Genomic DNA, 23,206 nt, shown 5'->3' with positions numbered 1-23,206 from the left:
CCGCACATCAGTGCGCTGGGTTGAGAGGAGAAGGGGCTGCGGCTGAGCTTTCCTAGAAACAGCTATTTGGGGACCCATTTCCTGTTGGAGTCTGAAAGGCGCACGCACCAGAGCCAGTGCCAAAGCAACTTAAGCTGCAGGCTCCTCCTGCCCACCCCCAGCCGCGACGCCCCTGGGGGCCCTTAGCAGACTGCCAGGCGAGTGTCCCCGCCCTGTGCCTTGAATTTAGCCAAACTCCTTTAATATCAGGCCTGGCGCGGTGATTCACGCCTGTAATCCCCGCACCTTAGGAGGCTGAGGCAGGAGGATCGCTTGAGGCCAGCAGTGAAATTAGCTGGACGTGGTGGCGCGCGCCTTTCTGTGGTCCCCGGTAATCCGGAGGCTGGGGCGAAAGGGTGGCCTGAGCCCGGGAGATCGAGGCTGCAGTGAGCCGTGTTGGCGCCACTGCACTCCAGCCTGGGCGACAGGGCAAGACCCTGCCTCAAAAACAAAACAAACTGTAATATCGTTCAAGAACGTGTGAAGGACACTTGGAAAGTTACCAGGCCATTTCTCTCCTGGGCGCCCGCGGCCCTAGAACGCCGGCCTCACCGGCAGACGCGCGCCCTCCTCCCAGATGCGCAGGTGACCCCGGCGGGCGGCGCGGAAAAGGGAAGAGCTCCGCGAGGCCGCGCGGGGAGGAAGCGGGAGAAGCCGCTCTTCCTATTCCACCCGCAGTCTGCGTGTGGGGAAAACGAGTGCCCGGCGTATGAAACGCCTAACTTCGCGAAATAAAGAGAGACGTATAAAAGTTCAAGAATTCTGTCCAGACTCAAGGGCCCTTTCTCATTTAGGGGCAACCCTGTCACTACATCATAAACTTTTAAATCCGTGATCCCCACGTTACAAAAGCAGAAGTCCCTTTTAGACTTTTAGCGAAAACTGAACTTTGCCGGTGTCCCACACGGAGGGAGGGAGGACGGGAGGCCACGCCAGGGCTGCGGGGCTGAAGGGCGTGGACGCATCCTGGCCGGGGCGTCCACTGTCGACGTCTCCACATCCCAGGAGGGTCGAGACGGCCGCGGGAAGCAGCCGCGGGAAGCAGCCGGCGAGCCGTGCGGCCCCATTCCAAGGACCCCGCCAGTGTGAGTCACTGACAGCTTCGCGAATCAACGGTGCCCAGAGGAAAAAACTACTCATTTGGACTTCTAGGCCCGGCAGTGGCCGGCGGCCAGGGCCCCCGAGTAGGGCAGGGCGGGGCGCACAGAGCCAGAGGGGCTTGCGAGCGGCGGCTGAGGGACCGCGGGGAGGGGGCGCCGAGCGGCTCCAGCGCAGAGACTCTCACTGCACGCCGGAGGGCGCCCTTCCTCGCTCGCGCCCGCGCGACCGCGCGCCCCAGTCCCGCCCCGCCCCGCTAACCGCCCCAGACACAGCGTTCGCCGAGGGTCGCTTGGACCCTGATCTTACCCGTGGGCACCCTGGGCTCTGCCTGCCGCGAAGACCGGCTCCCCGACCCGCAGAAGTCAGGAGAGAGGGTGAAGCGGAGCAGCCGGAGGCGGGGCAGCCTCCCGGAGCAGCGCCGCGCAGAGCCCGGGACAATGGGGCCGCGGCGGCTGCTGCTGGTGGCCGCCTGCTTCAGTCTGTGCGGCCCGCTGTTGTCTGCCCGCACCCGGGCCCGCAGGCCAGGTGAGAGCTGCACGGGAATGGGGTGCGCGGGCGGAGGGACGCCGAGGGGAGACTGCGGGGGTCACTGTTGCGCCTTCTCCTCACCCCTGCCTCAGTTTCCTCCGAAAGCCAAACTGGCATTTGGGCTGAGATCTAGAGTTTTTTCCAGTCACGTTTAGGTGGGGCGTGCCACCCCCTTCGCGGGCCCAGCCGATGCCCCTTTGGACTCGATCTTGGAGGGTGCAGCCCGCCTGCCACGGGGTGTTGGATATGGAGGAGGATAGAGCGGAAGCACCCTGGGGGAGCCTGCAATCCTGCGTTGCACTTGTCATTGTGTAGCCTGTTTCTCCCAGGACCACCCCCAAAAAGAAAAGCTCTCACGTTGCTCCACCAATAAACGTTCCGATCTTTAAAATATAAAGTGGCGAACCGCTGCCGCTGAAGTTTTGCTTTGTTGGAAGTTTTTTTCTTGCACATTTTACAGGCGAGAAAAGTGGTGTAGAGAAAAGCCCAGGCAGTCCCTTGGCATGTTTAGCAGATAATCAGTACCAGCAGCCCCCGGCCCGGCCTTGTGTCCAGGAGGTGCGCAGGGTGCGAGATGTATGGTGACAATAGCAGAGGCTCCGCGTGGAGGCGGGGGAGGGGGCATGGGGAGGATTTTGTTGTTACCTAGAACCCATTCCTTCTAAGTGAGTTGAAGAGAGAGATCCCTCCCCAGGACCGGGCTCCCTCGAACACTGTGGGATCCCAGTATTTCTTAACGAGATTTCTGATCCACTGCAAGAAGGTTGCTCCCCTAGAATATTTTCCCCACTAGTAGTCTATTTTTAAGTATCTGGCTACTTGACCAAATAAATAAATTTGATTAATTTATTTGGTCAAATATTTTCTATATCCCTTTCCCCAAGAGCAGGACAGATGAGTTGTTTTTAGCCTGTAAAGGCGCTAATTGGAAAGTGAGAAAAGTGTTTTTGAATTTCCTAATAACAATAGTATTTTATAAGCTTTGAGCCATTTTTTTTACGCTGAAAGAAGTTCTAGCGGGTTTTCTTGTTATCGCTAAAAGAATGTGCACTCTGTATTGCTCCCACACTCAAAAAAAAGTGTAGACACATCAAGATTAAGAGGTGACAAAGACATAGCATGTTCTCGCCTCTCTGTCTTTGTTCAGGGTGAGTTTTGAGATGCTTTTGGGAAAACTAAGAGCTCCAGACTGGGGCCCAGTGTTTAGCAGTAACTAGCCTGCCTGCAGATAAGTGAGCATTGTTGCCGAAAGTGTTTGAGAGAACACCGAGAACTCCTGAAAAATTGTTTGCGATGAGATATGATTTCACATACCATTATGTAATTTGCACAGTGTAGTTTGAGGACACGCTCTTGAGAACCCAGTGTTTTGTTTGAGATTTGGATCATGGGGTGGAGAACAGAGCTTATAGAAATGCTGCATCCATTGTAGCCACCCTTTCTCACAGTGGCCTCCCAGCAAGGTGTGTAGCCTCATTAGGGAGTGAAGTCAAAGAGTACTGGTTTCTGCCAAGCTTCTTACATCCTCTTGGCAGGAGTGGTGCATGTTAATATGGACAGTGCTGGTGTAGACAGAAAGGCAGGTAGATGAACTTGGCTAGTTTATCAACACTGGATTCTGGAACCACTTTGGGAGGGAAAGAAGAAAGGAGTATGATAGAGGAAAAGGAGCGCTTGCTAAGTGCCATATTCCATGTCAAGCCCTGGGCCAGAAGGAATTTTCACTTAGATTGTCTCATTTCACCTTGTCAAAACACCTTGTTAAGGTGGGTATTTATCCCCTTTTGCTGATTCTGAAACTAAGACCCAGAGACAGCGGCTAAGCAAATGGTGGCGGGTGGGGTGGGGAAGGGGCAGTCCACCCACCCTGGGTGCAAGCAATTAGGAATAAGTGGGGCTTTGTCTTTAGAAAATTTAAAATCACTAATAAAATCAACCCAAGATAGGTTTACTTTCTATTACCACCATGCACTGGCAATTCTAAGCATTGTCTGTCATAAGGTAGTGGTGCTGGGACTCTGAGGCATCCAACAGTGCCTCCCATCCTTGAACCGCCACCGCTGTGATAGAGTTTATTGTCCAGGATTACCAGCTCTGTGTGCCAAGAGGGGCTGTGAAGCCCTCCCAGGGCTGGCCCTGACCACCAAGCTGAGCCTTCCTCCAGCACTTCCCGACTTTTTGTTCCCACTCATTTTGGCATTTCCTGCCTTGTCACTTTGTGTGTGTGTCTCATTCTCCCAACTAAGATTATAAAGTTTTATTTATCCCCATGGTGACTAAAACAAATGTTCACTCAGCAGATAGTTGTTGAGAAATGTGTAAATTCATCAACCAGTTTACATTCGTCTAGACAATTTAAGTGAGATGATATGTGATCATTAAAAGGGCCAACATCCAAGAGTAAAAGGTGATGTTTATAAATTTTATGGGGCTCTAGAGGGTTGAAGTGTTCAAGAATAGCTGGTGGTGACTATGACAGAGAGAACTTGGTGGGCAATTCCACTTGCTACCCTCCTACTCACAGAGTCAAGCCCAATTCTCTGGCATGGAATGAAGTGCTCCTCCCCTTGCAGGAGGGTCCCCAGCCCCTCTCCAGCCATCTCCTATTACTCACCCTCCAGTTCACCCAGCCCCATCCTCTAGATCCTCCCTTCAAGGAGCTATGCTTTCTCTGGCTTCTGTCCGCATGCCACTCCCTCTGGCCAGAATGCCCTCCCCATATCCCATACCCGCCACGTTCATGTTTAATTAAAAACAGCTACCCTCTATGGAGCACTGACTACAGCTGACATCCTTCTTAGGGACGTTACAATACTATCTTATTTATTTCTCACAACAGCCCTTTGAGTAGATGTCATCCTCATTTTACTGGTTATAAAACAGAGACCCAGAATGGTTAAGTCACAAGTTGAGAAAGAGGTGGAATTGGGACTGGGTGCGGTGGCTCATGCCTGTAATCCCAGCACTTTGGGAGGCCAAAGCAGGGGGATCACTTGAGGCCAGGAGTCTGAGACCAGCCTGACCAACATGGTGAAACCCTGTCTCTACTAAAAATAAAAAATTAGCTGGGTATGGTGGTGCACACCTGTAGTCACAGCTACTTGGGAGGCTGAGGCACCAGAATTGCCTGAACCTGGAAGGCAGAGGTTGCAGGGAACTGAGATTGTGCCACTGCACTCCAGTCTGAGCAACAGAGTGAGACTCTCTCTCAAAAAAAAAAAAAGAGGTGGAATTGGGAGTTGACCACAGGCCTGTCTCTCCGAAGTGCAGGCTTTCTCTAACACCCCCTATAGAAAGGAAGCCATCTAGACTCCCAGCACCTCTTACAGTAGAGAAGTAACCCCACTGTGCTCCCTAGTACAGTATGGATTTACCTATTTTTGATAATTCATCAAAATAGAGAAGCAAAGTCTGTGCCCTATCGCCTTGGTAGCTCAGGCCCAGCACAGGGAGGTATTTAGTAAGCATTTATGCACAGACTGTGGTGCTCTCTCATTTACTTTCGCTAACAGATGATAAGGCAGGCTCTGAAAAGATCCCTGCTCATGAATACACGAATTAATCAGATGTTACAAGAGATATTGCTAGTAAACCTAAACAGAAAGACAGAAAACTGAGCAGTAGTTCTACCCTAAGCAGACCAGAAAGCTCTATAAAGCCTGAAAGTCAGATTTCTTATGAGTCAGCAAGTAATTTTCTGCCCTACTATCTATCTATATCTAATAATTTTTAGTGGCTTTGCCTTTATTTTTATAGAACATACCAGCATAGCAGGTTCTCAGGGTCTGGGTGCAGTGGCTCACACCTGTAATCCCAGCACTTTGGGAACCCTAGGCCAGATGATTGCTTGAGACCAGCCTAGGCAACATAGTAAGACCCCATCTCTATTAAAAAAAATAATTAAAAATTAGCCAGGCACTGTGGTGTGCACCTGTAGTCCCAGCACTTGGGAGACTGGGAGGATGGCCTGACCCAGGAGTTCAAGGTGGCAGTGAGCCATGGTCACGTGACTACACTCCAGCCTGGGCAACAGAGTGGGAGAGACGCTGTCTTCAAAATATTTAATAAATGAAAATTTTAAATTTAAATTAATCATTTAAATTTAAAAAATAAAATAATAAAATTGAGGTAGAATTCACATAACATAAAATTAACCATTTTAAAGTATACAATTCATTGGTATTTAGTACATTTACAGTGTACAATGTATACTGTAAACCCCTACCTACTTCCAAAATCCTGTCATTTCCCCGAAAGGAAACCAATAAGCAGTCAGATCCCATTCTCCCTTCCCCTACCCCCAGGAACCACCAGTTTGCCTTTTTTCTCTATGGATTTACCTATTTTTGATATTTCATATCAATAGAATCATATAATATGTGGTCTTAGCGTCTGGGGAACTTAACTTTAGGTGGGTTAAAGTTGTTGTTGCTGTTTTTTTGAGACAGGGTCTAGGTGTCTTACTCAGGCTGGAGTGCAGAGGCACAAATTTGGCTTACTGCAACCTCTGCCTCCCAGGCTCAAGCTGTCCTCCTAACTCAGCCTCCAGAGTAGCTGGGCTACAGGCACCTGCCACCACGCCTGGCTAATTTTTGTATTTTTAGTAGAGACAAGGTTTTATCACACTGCCCAGGCTGGTCTCGAACTCCTGGGATCAAGCGATCCACCTACCTTGGCCTCCCAAAGTGCTGGAATTCTAGGCGTGAGCCACCATGCCCAGTCTTTAACTAGTTTTCATGAGTACCTAGGCTCCCCTTCCATTGCGGATACTCACAAAAACATCCTTGTTAGAAGAGTTATTAGGACTCAGGGCCTTGGTTTATTTTTGACTATGATACTAGTGTTGAGGACTCCATAGTTTTACCATTCATAATTTTCTGTTTGTTTCCTTTTTTGCGATTTCTTTCATTCTGCCTTTTTCTTTCTCTTGCTTGTGCCTAAAACTGTCATCATAAATAGCTCTGTCTATATACTGAGAATTTTTTTCTGGGCATGAGCTTTCACTTCCCCAGATACCGTCTCCCACACTGACCTTGTCGTGGTACTTGGAGGAAGCCACTTAAAGGGCCCTGACGGTCCTATATACATTATTTGCTTTCAAAAGTAAGTGGCCTTTTGAAACAACAGGAGTAATCTGCAATTTGCCCTTGAAAACACATTTATATAACTTGAGGAAAAGACATTATGTAATCTATTTATATTTCAAGTCTATGATGAGTTAAAAATCAGGTATTATGGTATTGTAGAATAGTGTTTACCAGTACAGTATTTTCCTCTTTGGTAACCAACAGTAAGAACTGTAGAAACAACACTTCACATTGTGATATGGTAGGGATGGATGTGTGTTTTCAATAAATATGTGTGGACAATCATAGTACATATGTAAACATGAAACAAAAGTTTTACCAAACAGTGCTCACCTTTACTGCATTGTATGCATTTTGATATTTTCCACACTATATTCTATTTTTAATGCTTATTGCAATCTTGTGAATTGATTTCATAGCCATTGCTAAATCTATAACATAATTTAAAACATATTGCAGCAGCTACATGAATATTCCTATGGTAGCCAAATCAAAGGCCTTATTAGCTTTTCAGGAAGAGTTCTGTTTTCCTGGAACTGTTGTTTATTATTGTTCTTATCATGTCTAGAACCTAATTTATTTGAGTTCAGATATACAGACTGCAGAAGGACTTGGGCAGGGTTGGGCATGGGGACAGTTTTTATAGTACAACTCACAGTATTTTGTACAATACAAAGCTGTCCCCATCCCCAGCCCTGGGGAGGAATTGGTGATCATTAACATCCTTGACTGTGAATTAGTTTTCATTTTAGCTAGATGTCTTGTTGGAGAGTAGAGATCAGCATTCCCAAGACAGAGAGCTCAGGACCTGTAACTTTTCGTGGAGAACAGACCTAGAGAAACGGGGAAAGCCGGGGAATCTGAGTAGTTCCCGGGCAAGGCCTGCTAGCATCCTCAGCCCACGTCAGGCTCTGGCCTCCAGGCTGCTCCAAGCAAGAGCCCACACACTTTCCTTATGTAGTCTTCATGCCTGCTGTGGCGTTGGGTACACCTGCGTTTACTTTCCTGCAACTTCCCTTCTCCCAGCTTCCTCTTAGGCTTGCTTTCCTATGCTTCCAGAGGAGTACCTGCTCCAGGACATGGAATGGGAGGAGAGGAGGCCTCTGATATTGGCAGCTTCTTCTGACTCCCAGTCAGTCAAGAATTCTACCTTTAGGTTGGGCACGGTGGCTCATGCCTGTAATCCCAGCACTTTGGGAGGCTGAGGCGCAGATCACTTAAGGTCAGGAGTTGGAGACCAGCTTGGCCAACATGGTGAAACCCTGTCTCTACTAAAAATACAAAAATTAGCCGGGCATGGTGGTGCACAACTGTCATCCCAGCTACTCAGGAGGCTGAGGCAGGAGAATCTCTTGAACCCGAGGCAGAGGTTGCAGCAAGCCAAGATCGTGCCACTGCACTCCAGCCTGGGAGACAGAGTGAGACTCTGTATCAAAAAAAAAAAAAAAAAAAAAGAATTTTGTCTTTAATTCTGCTTTTTCTGTAGCAGAGATTTTTGTTCACTTACTGCTCTTGCATCTGCTGCATCTAGAACAGTGTTTTAAAGATGTATTTTTCTGTTTTGTCCTTGAATATCTCCCTGCTATCTCTCTCCTGTGTGTAAGGACCAAGTTGTTGGCATGTGTGGTTGGTGTGCAGCCAAAGTCAGTAGGACTCCAGAATTCCCAAGCTTTGGGCATCATCACGTTAAGCTAGCCATTCACATGTCCACATACTGCCTACTGTAGCTAAAAGGATGGGCAGATTCATTTGTTTGGTGAAATGCTAAGAGAAAAAGATGGTACTCTTTTAGAAGTAGGTCATGAATCACAAGTTTTTAAGGAGAGAATAGCGTGGTGTGGTCAAAAGGTATGACCTTTGGAGCTGGGCAGACCTAGGTTCAAACCCTGGCTCCTCTACTTCATAGCTGTGTGACTTTGGATTAGTTACTTAGCCTCTCTGTGCCTCCATGTTGTCATTTATAAAATGGTAGTTATAATGCTCATGTCATAGAAATGTTAGAATTATATGAACTAAGGCAAGTGAAGTATCTGGCACATAGTAGGTGCTCAAAAAGATGGTAAGGTTTTTTCATACACCAATGCTTCCATATTCCAGAAAAGCTTTTGAAGAGTTGATACCAAATAAATTATCTAAATATAAGACAATCTTCACACAAGCATGCAAGAACATTTTCCCCTTCAGAACTAGGACAAAAGAAAAAAAGCAAAAACCCTTGCCCTTAACTTCTAGTGGCAAATAAACATGCATAAAGTATTTGTTTGTTTTTTTAACTTTTATTATGGGATTTTTCAAACATACCCAAAAATGAACAGTATAGTTACTCCCCATACCCATCATCCAGCTTCAACGTTATTTACATATCACCAATCTTGTTTTATCTAAACCCTCAACTTTCCTCCTCTCCCAACTGTATAATTTTAAAGCAAATCCGAGATATCATATTATGTCATTCATAAAAACATCAGTAAGCATCCTTAGAGAATAGAACTCTTTTTTCCACATAACCACAATACAATTATAATACCTTAAAAATGAACAGTTCCTTCTGTTTTTTTTGTTTGTTTGTTTTGAGACACATTCTTACTCTGTTGCTAAGGCTGGAGTTCAGTAGCACAATCATGGCTCATCCACAGCCTCAACCTCCTGGGCTCAAGCAATCCTCCTGCCTCAGACTCCAAAGTAGCTGGGACTACAGGCACACACCACCACGACCAGCTAATTTTTGTATTTATTTTAATAGACATAGGATTTTGCTGCATTGCCCAGGCTGGTCTGGAACTCCTGGGTTCAATCAGTCCTCCTGCCTCGGCTTCCCAAAGTGCTGGCATTACAGGCGTGAGCCACCGTGCCCGGCCTAACAATTCCTTAATATCATCTGATAATCAGTCAATGTTCATATTTACCTTATTGTCTCATAAAATTGTCTCTTTTAACAGTTGGTTTGTTTGAATCAGGTTCAAACAAGGTCCACCATTACATTTTAATCTGTAACTGCCCCCCCCCACCCCTTTTTTATTGCTATTTATTTGTCAAAGAAACTAAGCCATCTGTCTTAGTTCTTATTTGTCAAAGAAACTAAGCCATCTGTCTTTTCTACATACTGGATTTGGCTGACTGCGTCTTCAACTCATGGATCTTAACATGTATGAAATGTTTCAATTCATTTCCATCATTATTCTTTTGATGGTCAAATTGGTGATCAACATGTCACATCTTTGGTCAGTGGGAGCCCTTTGAGATTGACTCCAGCGTCTTTTTGACCTAACCCTGATATTCTTTGAAGATGTTCAATGTTCATCTTGTGTATTTCCTACCCCAGATCTGGAACTAGTCATTTCTTTAAGAAGCCCCAGTTCTTTTCATTGGAAAATGGTGTTTGTTTGAATCTGAGGGAGTAAAACATTCCAGTAATGCTGCTGTTTTCCACTTGACAGAGTTAGTGTGTTTCTGTTATTTTCCTGTCCTCCTCTTCATTTCTCTTTAGCCTGTAGTGTTATTTCAACTCTTGTGCTCTGTGTGGGAATGTGAGCAAAGTCCTGGGACTTCTGCTTTGTTAACTCTGAAAAAGCATGAGCCCCGAAGGGCAGAACTGTGAGTCAAAACCATGTGTGTCATGGAATGCTGGTGTGGTATAAATCCCAGGATCAAATGCGACATTCAGAGATCCTCTAGTCACCCCTCTACTTCCAGGACAGATCTCATCACGGTCAGAAAACGTGTTGCCTAACTCACTAATTTTTAAAAATCGCCACAGTTAAAGAGTCCGTATTTAAACTATTTAATAATTTGCTGTATTCGATAACAAAACTACTCTAGAGCAATTTAGAAAAGCCTAAATTAAGTGAAACTTAGCAAATCGTATGAGAACTGAATTCAGGACCTCTGCTGCCTTTTTTGTGAAACCATAGCTTAACCAAAAAAAAAAAACAGAGATGAATGATAAGAGATTTGGGTACCTTCACATGCACTTTCTCCTTGACCTGAGTTGTGCTAGGACTGGAGGAAAAGCGAGATACTTAAACTCAAATTTCAGCCTAAGGGTCTTGAGCTAGTTGGAATTGTCTAGTCACCTTGCATTAGTTTTGTCCTTTCTTTGATGCTGGTATATACTACATTTTTTTCTTTTCTTTTTTTTCCCGACATTCTTTAATTTCACAAAAACCAGAATATCAAACCCATAGTATCAAGAAAAGGTAACACCTTAGGCAGTGATATTTAACCAAGGGATTATACATTCTTCCTGAGCTCTAGCCTATAAAAATTTCATGTTTCCGCAAGTATAATGTTCCTGTTGGAAGTACCGTCTGCCTGAGGCCTACCCAGAGAAGATGTTTTTTAAAACAAGTACTTACTGCCTAAGTACTAAATACAGAGTAAAGTCTAGTGACAGTTTTATTTTCAGACTAAGTGATAGTATCTGAAGAGCTTAGTTGTATTTATTAGTTTTCACATTGTGTCAGTCTCTCAGGTGTCATCTTGATTCATGTATGTAAGTATGCATGTTCATGTCCACTTTTTCCCCTCTGTGCATCACAAAAGCCCATAATCTGGCCAGGCTTCCAAAACTGCAGAGGAGAATTGCATTATTTTAAGGTTCCTTGGCCAGGTGCAGTGGCTTCTGCCTGTAATCCCAGCACTTTGGGAGGCTGAGGTGGGTGGATCATTTGAGGCCAGGAGCATGAGACTAGCTGGCAAGCATGGTGAAACCCCATCTCTACTAAAAATACAAAAATTAGCTGGGCGGCCGGGCGCGGTGGCTCACACCTGTAATCCTAGCACTTTGGGAGGCCGAGGTGGGTGGATCACGAGGTCAGGAGATAGAGACCATCCTGGCTAACACGGTGAAACCCCGTTTCTTCTAAAAATACAAAAAATTAGCCGGGCGCGGTGGCAGGCACCTGTAGTCCCAGCTACTAGGGAGGCTGAGGCAGGAGAATGGCGTGAACCCGGGAGGTGGAGTTAGCAGTGAGCCGAGATAGAGATAGCGCCACTGCAGTCCGGCCTGGGCGAAAGAGCGAGACTCTGTCTCAAAAAAAAAAAAAAAAAATTAGCTGGGCATGGCGATGCGTGCTTGTAATCCCAGCTACTTGGGAGGCTGAGGCAGGAGGATCGCTTGAACCGGGGAGGCAGAGGTTGCAGTGAGCCAAAATCGCGCCACTGCTCTCCAGCTTGGGTGACAGAGCAAGACTCCATCTCAAAAAAAAAATGGTTCCTCTAGATCAGCATTTTTGCATATGCATGTTTTTGTGATATTAAAGTGCCAGAACCACAAACAAAAAAAATTAAAAATAAAAAAAAAAATTTTAAGTGCCAGAAGCCATTCATTCTTTTCTTTCAGCACCCACACACTCATTGTGATCTTGAGAACAGCCTCACATCCACAGGGTCTGTTGGTACCAAGGTCAGGCTTCTGTGTGACTGGGGCAAGGTGAACACAGAGTAAGTTACATGCATTGCAAAGGTAAGAGAGTGATACTTCCAGAAAAGATTGTGAATTCAAAATTTGATTTATAGCTCTGAACCCTAGAGCTATATAATATACAACTTGTTCATTCCCTCATTGTACTAAAAAACTATAAACATTGCTAAGTAGGAGGGAAGATGAACCTAGATTTCCTTTTAACTTAATTAAGTGAGCAAACAATTGGGTATAAAAGCACACTACATGGAAGTGGGAGAGGAAGGATAATAGTAATTTCTTTAACTACTTAATCGTTATGGTTTCCAAAGTGAATGTATGTCCTGTTTCACACGGGATGCTCCAGTTGCCAGATTTGTAGGCCAGACAGGAATTAGAATTCCATTTTAATGATTCGGAGCTTAATTCAGAGAAGTTAAGTGATCCCTGAACAGAGTCAATATTAGAATACAAATATGTGCCTACCACATGCAGGGCACAGGGTACTGGAGGTTCAGAGATTAACAGGAACAGTTCTTACCCTTAAGGATCAATGTAGACACAAGTGTGTATTCACATTCATCACTGGAGACATTCATTCCTGTGACAGATCTCCTGCCAGGCCACCCCTTCATTGTCTGGAGACCCTCTCCCAACTTTGCTTAGGTAGCTTGACCTCAACCCTACACTACCAGGCTCTGCTCTGCTGTCTCTGAGTTGGTACTACTCTAGCTTTGCTCTTCATTTTGGAAATAGATGCCAACATATTGTATTTTATTTTCTATTTCTAGAATTTCCACTTGGTAGTTCTTTGCTGATATTTCCTATTTTCAGTTCATTTCTATAAAATATTTTTCTTTCTTTTTTTTTTTTTTTTTTTTGCACATGGTTGTAATACATTCTTCAAAATCCTTATCTGCTAATTCCAATATCTGGGTCAACTTGAGGTTGGTTTCCGCTCATTGTCTTTTTACTTAAGACTGGGTCACTTTTTTTTTTTTTTTTTTAGAGACAGAGTCTCACTCTGTTGCCCAGGCTGGAGTACAATGGTGTGATGATAGCTCACTGTAGCCTCGATCTCCCAGGCTCAACCTGTTCTCCCACCTGGGCTTCCCAAAGTGTTGAGATTACAGGTGTGAGCCACCACACCTGGCAGCCCCCTTTTTCTTTTATTTGACAAAAAATTATATATATTTATAGTGTATAACATAATGTTTTGAAATATGCATAACTTGTGAGATGGCTAAATCAAACTTATAACATGTATTACCTCAAATACTTATCATTTTTTTGTGGTGAGACCACTTAAAGTCTACTCTCTTAGCAATTGTCAAGTATACAACACATTGTTATTAACTATAGTCACCGTATTATACAAGAGATTTTTCTAACTTACTCCTTTTAACAGAAATTTTGTACCCTTTGACCAATGTCTCCCCAGTCTACCCTACCCACCCATCCAACCCCAGCCTCTACTAACCACCATTCTCTTCTCTGCTTCCATGAGTTCAACTGTTTTCGATTCCACATATAAGTGAAATCATGCTATATTTGTCTTTCGGTGCCTGCCATATTTCACTTAACATTATGCCCTCTCGGCTCATCCATGTTGTTGCAAATGACAGAATTTCCTTCTTTTTTAAGGCTGAATAGTATTCCACTGTGTATATACGTCATATTTTTTATTCATTCATTCATTCATCAGTGGATACCTAGTTTGATTCCATAACTAGGCTATTATAAATAATTCTGCAATGAACATGAGATTGCAGCTATTGACATCCTGGTCTTTTTTTTTTTTTTTTTTTTTTTTTTGAGATGGGGTCTCGCTCTGCCGGCCAGGCTGGAGTGCAATGGTGCAATCTCAGCTCACTGCAACCTCCACCTCCTGCGTTCAAGCAATTCTCCTGCCTCAGCCTCCCGAGGAGCTGGGATTATAGGTATGCGCTACCAAGCCTGGCTAATTTTTGTAATTTTAGTAGAGACAGGGTTTTGCCATGTTGGCCAGGCTGGTCTCAAACTCCTGACCTCAGGTGATCCACCCGCCTTGGCCTCCCAAAGTGCTGGGATTACAGGCGTGAGCCACCGTGCCCAGCCAACGTCCTAATTTTATTTCCTTTGGATGTATGCCCAGCAGTGGAATTGCTGTATTATATAATAGTTCTATTTTTAGTTTTAGAGGAAACTTCATACTGTTTTTCGTAATGGCTATGCCAATTTAAATTCCCACCATCAGTATAGATGGGCTTCCTTTCCCCGTATCCTCACCAACACTTGTTATCTGTCATCTTTTTGATAATATCCATTCTAACAGGTATGAAGTGATAACTTATTGTGGTTTTAATGTTCATTTCCCTGATTAGTGATGTTGAGCATTTTTTCATATACTTGTTGGCCATTTGTATGTCTTCTTTTGAAAAATGTCTATTCAGATCCTTTGTCCATTTTTAAATCAGGTGATTTGTTATCTTGCTGTTGAGTTATAGGAGTTCCTTATATATTTTGGGTATTAACCCTTTATCAGACATATGGTTTGCAAATATTTGCTTTCATTTCATAAATTTTCTCTTCACTGTTGATTGTTTCCTTTGCTGTGCAGAAGCTTTTTAGTTTGATACAGTCCCAGTTGTCTACTTCTCCTTTTATTGCCTGTGCTTTTATGGTCATTATAAAAAATTACTGCCCAGAACAATGTCATGAAGCTTTTCCTCTATGTTTTCTGCTAGTAGTTTTACAGTTTCAGGTCTTATGTGTAAACCATTAATCCATTTAAGTTGGTTGTTGTATATAGTGTGAGAGAAGGGGGACAAGACATCCAGAGTTTATCACTTTTGTGTATATTGGTTGGATCTGGTGATAATGATTTGGCTCTATGTCCCCACCCAAATCTCATCTTGTAGCTCCCATAATTCCCATGTGTTGTAGGAGGGACCCAGTAGGAGATGATTGAATCATGGAGACGGGTCTTTCCTGTGTTGTTGTCATGATAGTAAAATGGGTCTCTCAAGATCAGATGGTTTTAAAAACAGGAGTTTCCCTGCACAAGCTCTCTCTTTGCCCGCTGCCATCCAAGTAAGATGTGACTTGCTCCTCCTTACCTTCTGCTATGATTATGAGGCCTCCCCAGCCATGTGGAACTGTAAGTCCAATAAACCATTTTCTCGTATAAATTACAGGAAAAAAGACTCTGGATTTTGTTATATTCCTTCAAAGAGTGTTGGTGTTTTTGCTTTAGCAGCCAATTAATTTGGTTTTACTCAAGTAGCAGACTCTTTCTCTCTTGAGCAGAAGCTTAAATATCACTTCAGTTCTTTTATCTTTAGCAGAGGTGCTTCTCATCTTTCCTACAAATGCATAGTTCAAGGGTCAGCCAAACCCTAGGACAGAAGTTATACTGAAATTTAGGGCTCCCCCTCTCTGACTTTTTCCTTTCCAGGATTCTCTCCTAACTTTCCAGTGACTGTGATTGCCCTGAACTCTGTCCTCTGGTTCTGTAGGCCAAAAAGACTACGGATTTTCTATCTGGGTTTTAGTCACCTTTTATGTTATATAGGCACTGCTGTTATATAGGAAAAACCAAACTATTTTCCCCAAACTGTTTTCTCTTACCCAGCACTTCACTCAATCCTTCTGACACCGTATGTCTGGAGCTTGTTTCTCCACATACCAAGCAACCAATTCTCCTGCAGATTCTCCAGTGGACACCAGCTGGATATCCTTGAATATAATTCAATTCTGACACTATCTACCTCTAATATAACTCAGTTCTGACACTATCTATCTACCTGGAGATAGAGTCAGATTCCGCAGATTAAGGGCTCAGTTTCACAATGCTGCCTTCCACTTCAAATGGCAGTCATAAGTCTGGGCCTCCAGACTTCTGACCACACTATACATTGGGAGTTCCTAAGGCCCCCTGCTCAGATTCGATTAATTTGCTAGCATGATTCACAGAACTCAGGGAACCACTTTACTTACCTTTATCCATTCGTTATAAAGAAAATTACAGAGGATACAGATGAACAGCCACATGGTAGAGATGCACAGGGCAGTGATTGTGGGAAGGAGCAGAGTTTCCATGCCCTCTCTTGGGCACTACCTTCCAGGAACCTCCATGTGTTCACCTATTTTTGGTTGATACTCCAAAAACCTTGGTTGGTCTGGCATGAGTGGCCAAGAACATCGGCTGCTCTGCTGACCTGCTCAGGAAAGAAGTAGAAGAATGACTGAGATGATGGGTACCTTGTGACTATGTTAGGAGATAACCCCAGGGATTGTGGTTTGGACCCAGATATAGTGAGAGATTTCTACATTCTCCTGTGTAAGCAAACTAAAGACTGTAGAAGAAAACTACTGTCATGGACATTGGCCGTAGAATTGGGAGTCCTGAATCCCATTATTAATTTGCCTCTAACTCCAAAACCTTTAAGAAATCCCCTCTGGTGGCATGTGCCTGTAATCCCAGCTACTCACGAGGCTGAGGCAGGAGAATTCCTTGAACCCCGGAGGCGGAGGTTGCGGTGAGCCGAGATCGCGCCACTGTGCTCCAGCCTGGGCAACAGAGTGAGACTGTGTCTCAGAAAAAAAAAGAAAGAAAAAGAAATCCCCTCTACTTTCTTTTTTTTTTTTTTAATTTCTATTTATTTTTATTTTTTGAGACGGAGTCTGACTCTGTCGCCCAGGTTGGAGTGCAGTGGTGTGATCTTGGCTCACAGCAACCTCTGCTGCCCAGGTTCAAGTGATTCTTCTGCCTCAGCCTCCCAAGTAGCTGGGATTACAGGTGCATGCCACCGCATCTGGCTAATTTTTGTGTTTTTAGTAGAGATGGGGTTTCACCATCTTGGCCAGGCTAGTCTTGAGCTCCTGACCTCGTGATCCACCCACCTCGGCCTCCCAAAGTGCTGGGATTACAGACGTGACCCACTGTGCCCAGCCTAAATCCCCTCAACTTTCTATGTGGATTTTTCCATTGAAAAGGGACAGGTTTCATGGGATGACTGCAGACTAAATGGAGAAAGTGTGCACATGAAGGTATGCGGAGGAAAGAGAAGTCATGGAAGCTGGGAGTGATTTGTTTATATAGACAGTGGCTAGCGTGGAAATCACTGATTGATCCCTTTATGTCAAGTACTCAGCCTTTCCTAATGTCTTCAGGGTAGATCTCCGAAAACTTATCATTCACCTTTGTCCCTTTGAGGGGCAGAGTTTAGGAAGTATTGCTTATATCAAGACAAATGTTTCACAGTATTTTGAGTTGGCTTATTCTCTAATAAAGTCTATTTGTGCATTATCTGCTCTTTACCACCCACTCTCCTAGTAAGAAAACATAAACAAAAGTAAAATATGCTCTCTGCTTGTCGCTTTTGCCTTGTTGATGCGTTCACTTTTTACATTTAAAATTTTTAAAATTTTATTTTTCAGAATCAAAAGCAACAAATGCCACCTTAGATCCCCGGTCATTTCTTCTCAGGAACCCCAATGATAAATATGAACCATTTTGGGAGGATGAGGAGAAAAATGAAAGTGGGTTAACTGAATACAGATTAGTCTCCGTCAATAAAAGCAGTCCTCTTCAAAAACCACTTCCTGCATTCATCTCAGAAGATGCCTCCGGATATTTGACCAGCTCCTGGCTGACAGTCTTTGTCCCATCTGTGTACACCGGAGTGTTTGTAGTCAGCCTCCCACTAAACATCATGGCCATCGTTGTGTTCATCCTGAAAATGAAGGTCAAGAAGCCGGCGGTGGTGTACATGCTGCACCTGGCCACGGCAGATGTGCTGTTTGTGTCTGTGCTCCCCTTTAAGATCAGCTATTACTTTTCCGGCAGTGATTGGCAGTTTGGGTCTGAATTGTGTCGCTTCGTCACTGCAGCGTTTTACTGTAACATGTACGCCTCTATCTTGCTCATGACAGTCATAAGCATTGACCGGTTTCTGGCTGTGGTGTATCCCATGCAGTCCCTCTCCTGGCGTACTCTGGGAAGGGCTTCCTTCACTTGTCTGGCCATCTGGGCTTTGGCCATCGCAGGGGTAGTGCCTCTGCTCCTCAAGGAGCAAACCATCCAGGTGCCCGGGCTCAACATCACTACCTGTCATGATGTGCTCAATGAAACCCTGCTCGAAGGCTACTATGCCTACTACTTCTCAGCCTTCTCTGCTGTCTTCTTTTTTGTGCCGCTGATCATTTCCACGGTCTGTTATGTGTCTATCATTCGATGTCTTAGCTCTTCCGCAGTTGCCAACCGCAGCAAGAAGTCCCGGGCTTTGTTCCTGTCAGCTGCTGTTTTCTGCATCTTCATCATTTGCTTCGGACCCACAAACGTCCTCCTGATTGCGCATTACTCATTCCTTTCTCACACTTCCACCACAGAGGCTGCCTACTTTGCCTACCTCCTCTGTGTCTGTGTCAGCAGCATAAGCTGCTGCATCGACCCCCTAATTTACTATTACGCTTCCTCTGAGTGCCAGAGGTACGTCTACAGTATCTTATGCTGCAAAGAAAGTTCCGATCCCAGCAGTTATAACAGCAGTGGGCAGTTGATGGCAAGTAAAATGGATACCTGCTCTAGTAACCTGAATAACAGCATATACAAAAAGCTGTTAACTTAGGAAAAGGGACTGCTGGGAGGTTAAAAAGAAAAGTTTATAAAAGTGAATAACCTGAGGATTCTATTAGTCCCCACCCAAACTTTATTGACTTCACCTCCTAAAACAATAGATGTACGACTTGCATACCTGCTTTTTATGGGAGCTGTCAAGCATGTATTTTTGTCAATTACCAGAAAGATAACAGGACGAGATGACGGTGTTATTCCAAGGGAATATTGCCAATGCTACAGTAATAAATGAATGTCACTTCTGGATATAGCTAGGTGACATATACATACTTATATGTGTATATATGTAGATGTATGCACACACATACATTATTTGCAGTGCAGTATAGAATAGGCACTTTAAAACACTCTTTCCCCCGCACCCCAGCAATTATAAAAATAATCTCTGATTCCCTGATTTAATATGCAAAGTCTAGGTTGGTAGAGTTTAGCCCTGAACATTTGATGGTGTTCATCAACAGTGAGAGACTCCATAGTTTGGGCTTGTACCACTTTTGCAAATAAGTGTATTTTGAAATTGGTTGACAGCAAGGTTTAAGTTATTAAGAGGTAAGACTTAGTACTATCTGTGCGTAGAAGTTCTAGTGTTTTCAATTTTAAACACATCCAAGTTTGAATTCCTAAAATTATGGAAACGGATGAAAAGCCTCTGTTTTGATATGGGTAGTATTTTTTACATTTTACACACTGTACACATAAGCCAAAACTGAGCATAAGTCCTCTAGTGAATGTAGGCTGGCTTTCAGAGTAGCCTATTCCTGAGAGCTGCATGTGTCCGCCCCCGATGGAGGACTCCAGGCAGCAGACACATGCCAGGGCCATGTCACACACAGATTGGCCAGAAACCTTCCTGCTGAGCCTCACAGAAAGCAGTGAGACTGGGGCCACCACATTTGCTCCATCCTCCTGGGATTGGCTGTGAACTGATCATGTTTATGAGAAACTGGCAAAGCAGAATGTGATATCCTAGGAGGTAATGACCATGAAAGACTTCTTTACCCATCTTAAAAACAATGAAAGAAGGCATGGACTTCTGGATGCCCATCCACTGGGTGTAAACACATCTAGTAGTTGTTCTGAAACGTCAGTTCTGATATGGAAGCACCCATTATGCGCTGTGGCCACTCCAATAGGTGCTGGGAGTACAGAGTGGAATAAGACAGAGACCTGCCCTCAAGAGCAAAGTAGATCATGCATAGAGTGTGATGTATGTGTAATAAATATGTTTCACACAAACAAGGCCTGTCAGCTAAAGAACTTTGAACATTTGGGTTACTATTTCTTGTGGTTATAACTTAATGAAAACAATGCAGTTCAGGACATATATTTTTTAAAGTAAGTCTGATTTAATTGGGCACTATTTACAAATGTTTTGCTCACTAGATTGCTCAAATCAGGTTTTCTTTTAAGAATCAATCATGTCAGTCTGCTTAGAAATAACAGAAGAAAATAGAATTGACATTGACATCTAGGAAAATTATTCTATAATTTCCATTTACTTAAGACTTAATGAGATTTTAAAAGCATTTTTTAACCTCCTAAGTATCAAGTATAGAAAATCTTCATGGAATTCACAAAGTAATTTGGAAATTAGGTTGAAACGTATCTCTTTTTTCTTATGAAAAAATGGTAGCATTTTAAACAAAATAGAAGGCAAATGTTTATTTAAAAGAGCAGGTCAGGCGCGGTGGCTCACGCCTGTAATCCCAGCACTTTGGGAGGCCGAGGCGGGTGGATCACGAGGTCAGGAGATCGAGACCATCCTGGCTAACACGGTGAAACCCGTCTCTACTAAAAATGCAAAAAAAATTAGCCGGGCGTGGTGGCGGGCACCTGTAGTCCCAGCTACTCGGGAGGCTGAGGCAGGAGAATGGCGTGAACCCAGGAGGCGGACCTTGTAGTGAGCCGAGATCGTGCCACTGTGCGACAGAGCAAGACTCCATCTCAAAAAATAAAAATAAATAAAAAATAAAAAAAAAGAGCAAACTATTTCCAAATACCATAGAATAACTTACGTAAAAGTAATATAACTGTATTGTAAGTAGAAGCTAGCACTGGTTTTATTAATTTAGTGACTATATTCATTTTATCTAAATCAGTGGAGATTTACTGTCATTGTTTATTAGTCTGTATATATTAAAATATGCTATCATTAATGTACTTACAAAATAGTATGTCACTGTTTTTATGTTCACTCTTAAAAACGTAACCTGTATTAATAAATGTGAACATTTGCTTGGTATCTCTTTGGAACAAATTAGTATTATATCTTTCTGGTCCTGGCACACTTTAAGGGCTTAACTGAAGAGCATTTAATGAAGAGGTGATTTACAAAGGTGTAGACAGGGTTAAGGGAACCAACAGGGACTGGTGAAGCACCCCCAGAGACTAGCAATCAGGGGAAGCCATTACTGCCAAGGCCCAGGTAGAGGAGGGAACACACTGATGCCTCTCCCTCACCCTCTGATCTCTTGGGAGGCCTCCCCTTGATCCTAATCTTAACCCAATACCCACAGTGAAGTAGTCCATAAAGATCAGCTTCCTTTGCCGTGGAGAAGGGATCTGGAAGAACAAATGCAAGGAAAAAATAAAACAAACAGCACCATTTCTGCCAAAGACATTGAGTGATTAGCTCTCTCTCTCTCTCTCTCTCTTAATCCCTTCTTAAGAAAATTTAAGCTTATTGAGAATATATTCAAATTTCTGAGTTATAGACATCATGGGTAGTGTCTGCAGTTCTTCCCTAGTGAGAGAGAAATTAAATGTCAGAGCAGAAAGGAAATCCGTAAAAGGGCTGTGCTGTCTTCTCTGGCTGAATGACAGTCCTTTGCTGTCTAGCACTCCCTCAGGCAGAAGGGAGGAGGGGAAATTTAAAGCAAAATGACTAGTACTTCTCTAGGTTGAAAATAAAAAAATTTTTGATAAATTATTTCTAGAGTCATAGTCAATGAAAAAATTATTTCAACTAAACAAGGATTTTGTTAACATACAGAATTTTTATAAGTTAACACACAAGCTTTTTAAGTTTCTAAGGCCTGGACTTTTCATGTGTGTTTCAAGGAATAGATTGAGTTCAAAAAACCTTAAGTTTTGCTAATACAAAAATTTTTTTTGTCCAGGCATGGTGGCTCATGCCTATAATGCCAACACTTTGGGAGACTGATGCCAGAGGATCATTTCAGACCAGGAGGTTGAGACCAGCCTGAGCAACATAGTGAGACCCCATCTCAATTAAAAAATAAATAAATAATTAACCTGGCACGATGGCATGCCTGTGGTCCCAGCTACTCAGGAGGCTGAGGTGGGAGGATCATCTGAGCCCAAGAGGTTGAGGCTGCAGCGAGCCATGATTGCACCACTGCAGTACAGCCTGGGCAACAGAGTGAGACCATGTATCCAAAAAAAAAAAAAAAAAAAGTTTTTTCCACCAAGCTAAAAATAGCATTTTTAAGGAAATGGAATGCTTGGCTATTGAATATACACTTGGAAAATTTTAGGTTATACTTCTGAATTTAAGAAATTTTAAAAACTGTTTGCCGTTGGCATGTCTTTGAGGAAGTTGAGCTACAGAAGCAAGTGGAAAAGGTTAAGCAGCATTGATGACCAAGCTATTTAAGTTTCTGGGGCCTGGACCATCCATTAGTAGCTTATCTTCAGCCAGGTGCTGTCGTGAAAATTAAGGGGAAAAACAGTTCACCAATGGTAATTTCCTGGCATAATTAGCCTGTTATGTGGCTATGCCTTTCGAAACTACTAGACCAAATGTGTGTGAAGAGTAATTGACCACAGGATAAACCTAATTGTGTTTTGTGAAGGAGGTGTGGTTAAGTGAGCTGCAATGTGAGAAGAGAGGAGAAATTATCCAATGCAATTATTCTCAGAGTTCCTGAGACTCTCAGGAGATCTGCGAGGTCAAACTCTCTTCAAATACCAAGATATTATTTGCCTTTTTTGGTCTGATTCTCTCATAAGTGGACAGATGAGTTTTCCAGAAGCTACACAACATGTGAAAGTGCAACAGATTGAATGCAGAAGCAGAGACGAAAATCTGACTGTCTCCTATTACACCAGTCATTAAAGAGATTGCAAAAATGTAAAACAATGCAACTCTCCTCCTTAAATTATTGTTTTGGGAAAAAATTTTGAAAAATATAGTATTTATTTTAACATGTAATGGGCTTATTGTCATTTTTAGCTGAAATAGATATTTTCAAAAGTTCTCCATTTTAATGTCTAATATGGAAAATATCAGTAGATAAAATCATTGGCAGCAGGGTGCAGTAGCTCACACCTGTAATACCAACACTTTGGGAGGCCAAGCCAGGCGGATCACGAGGCCAGGAGTTCGAGACCAGCCTGGGCAACATAGGTAAACCCCATCTCTACTAAAAATAAAAAACTTAGCCGGGTGTGGTGGTGCACATCTGTAAT

General features: G+C 43.6%; 1 protein-coding gene across 1 annotated transcript; it reads left to right on the top strand.

Annotated features, from left to right (window-relative positions):
• The first annotated feature begins 918 nt into the window (after positions 1-918).
• Positions 919-22,949, top strand: F2R (coagulation factor II thrombin receptor). The gene is made up of 2 exons (XM_003808379.5): positions 919-1,665; positions 17,578-22,949. The coding sequence occupies exons 1-2, from the start codon at positions 1,578-1,580 to the stop codon at positions 18,765-18,767; spliced, it is 1,278 nt and encodes a 425-aa protein (XP_003808427.1). The 5' UTR covers positions 919-1,577; the 3' UTR covers positions 18,768-22,949.
• Positions 22,950-23,206: the final 257 nt, after the last annotated feature.

The sequence above is a fragment of the Pan paniscus genome, chromosome 4, assembly GCF_029289425.2.
Source record: "Pan paniscus chromosome 4, NHGRI_mPanPan1-v2.0_pri, whole genome shotgun sequence".
In the NCBI taxonomy this organism is placed as follows: Eukaryota; Metazoa; Chordata; class Mammalia; order Primates; family Hominidae; genus Pan; species Pan paniscus.
This window is presented reverse-complemented; position numbering and strand designations above follow the sequence as displayed.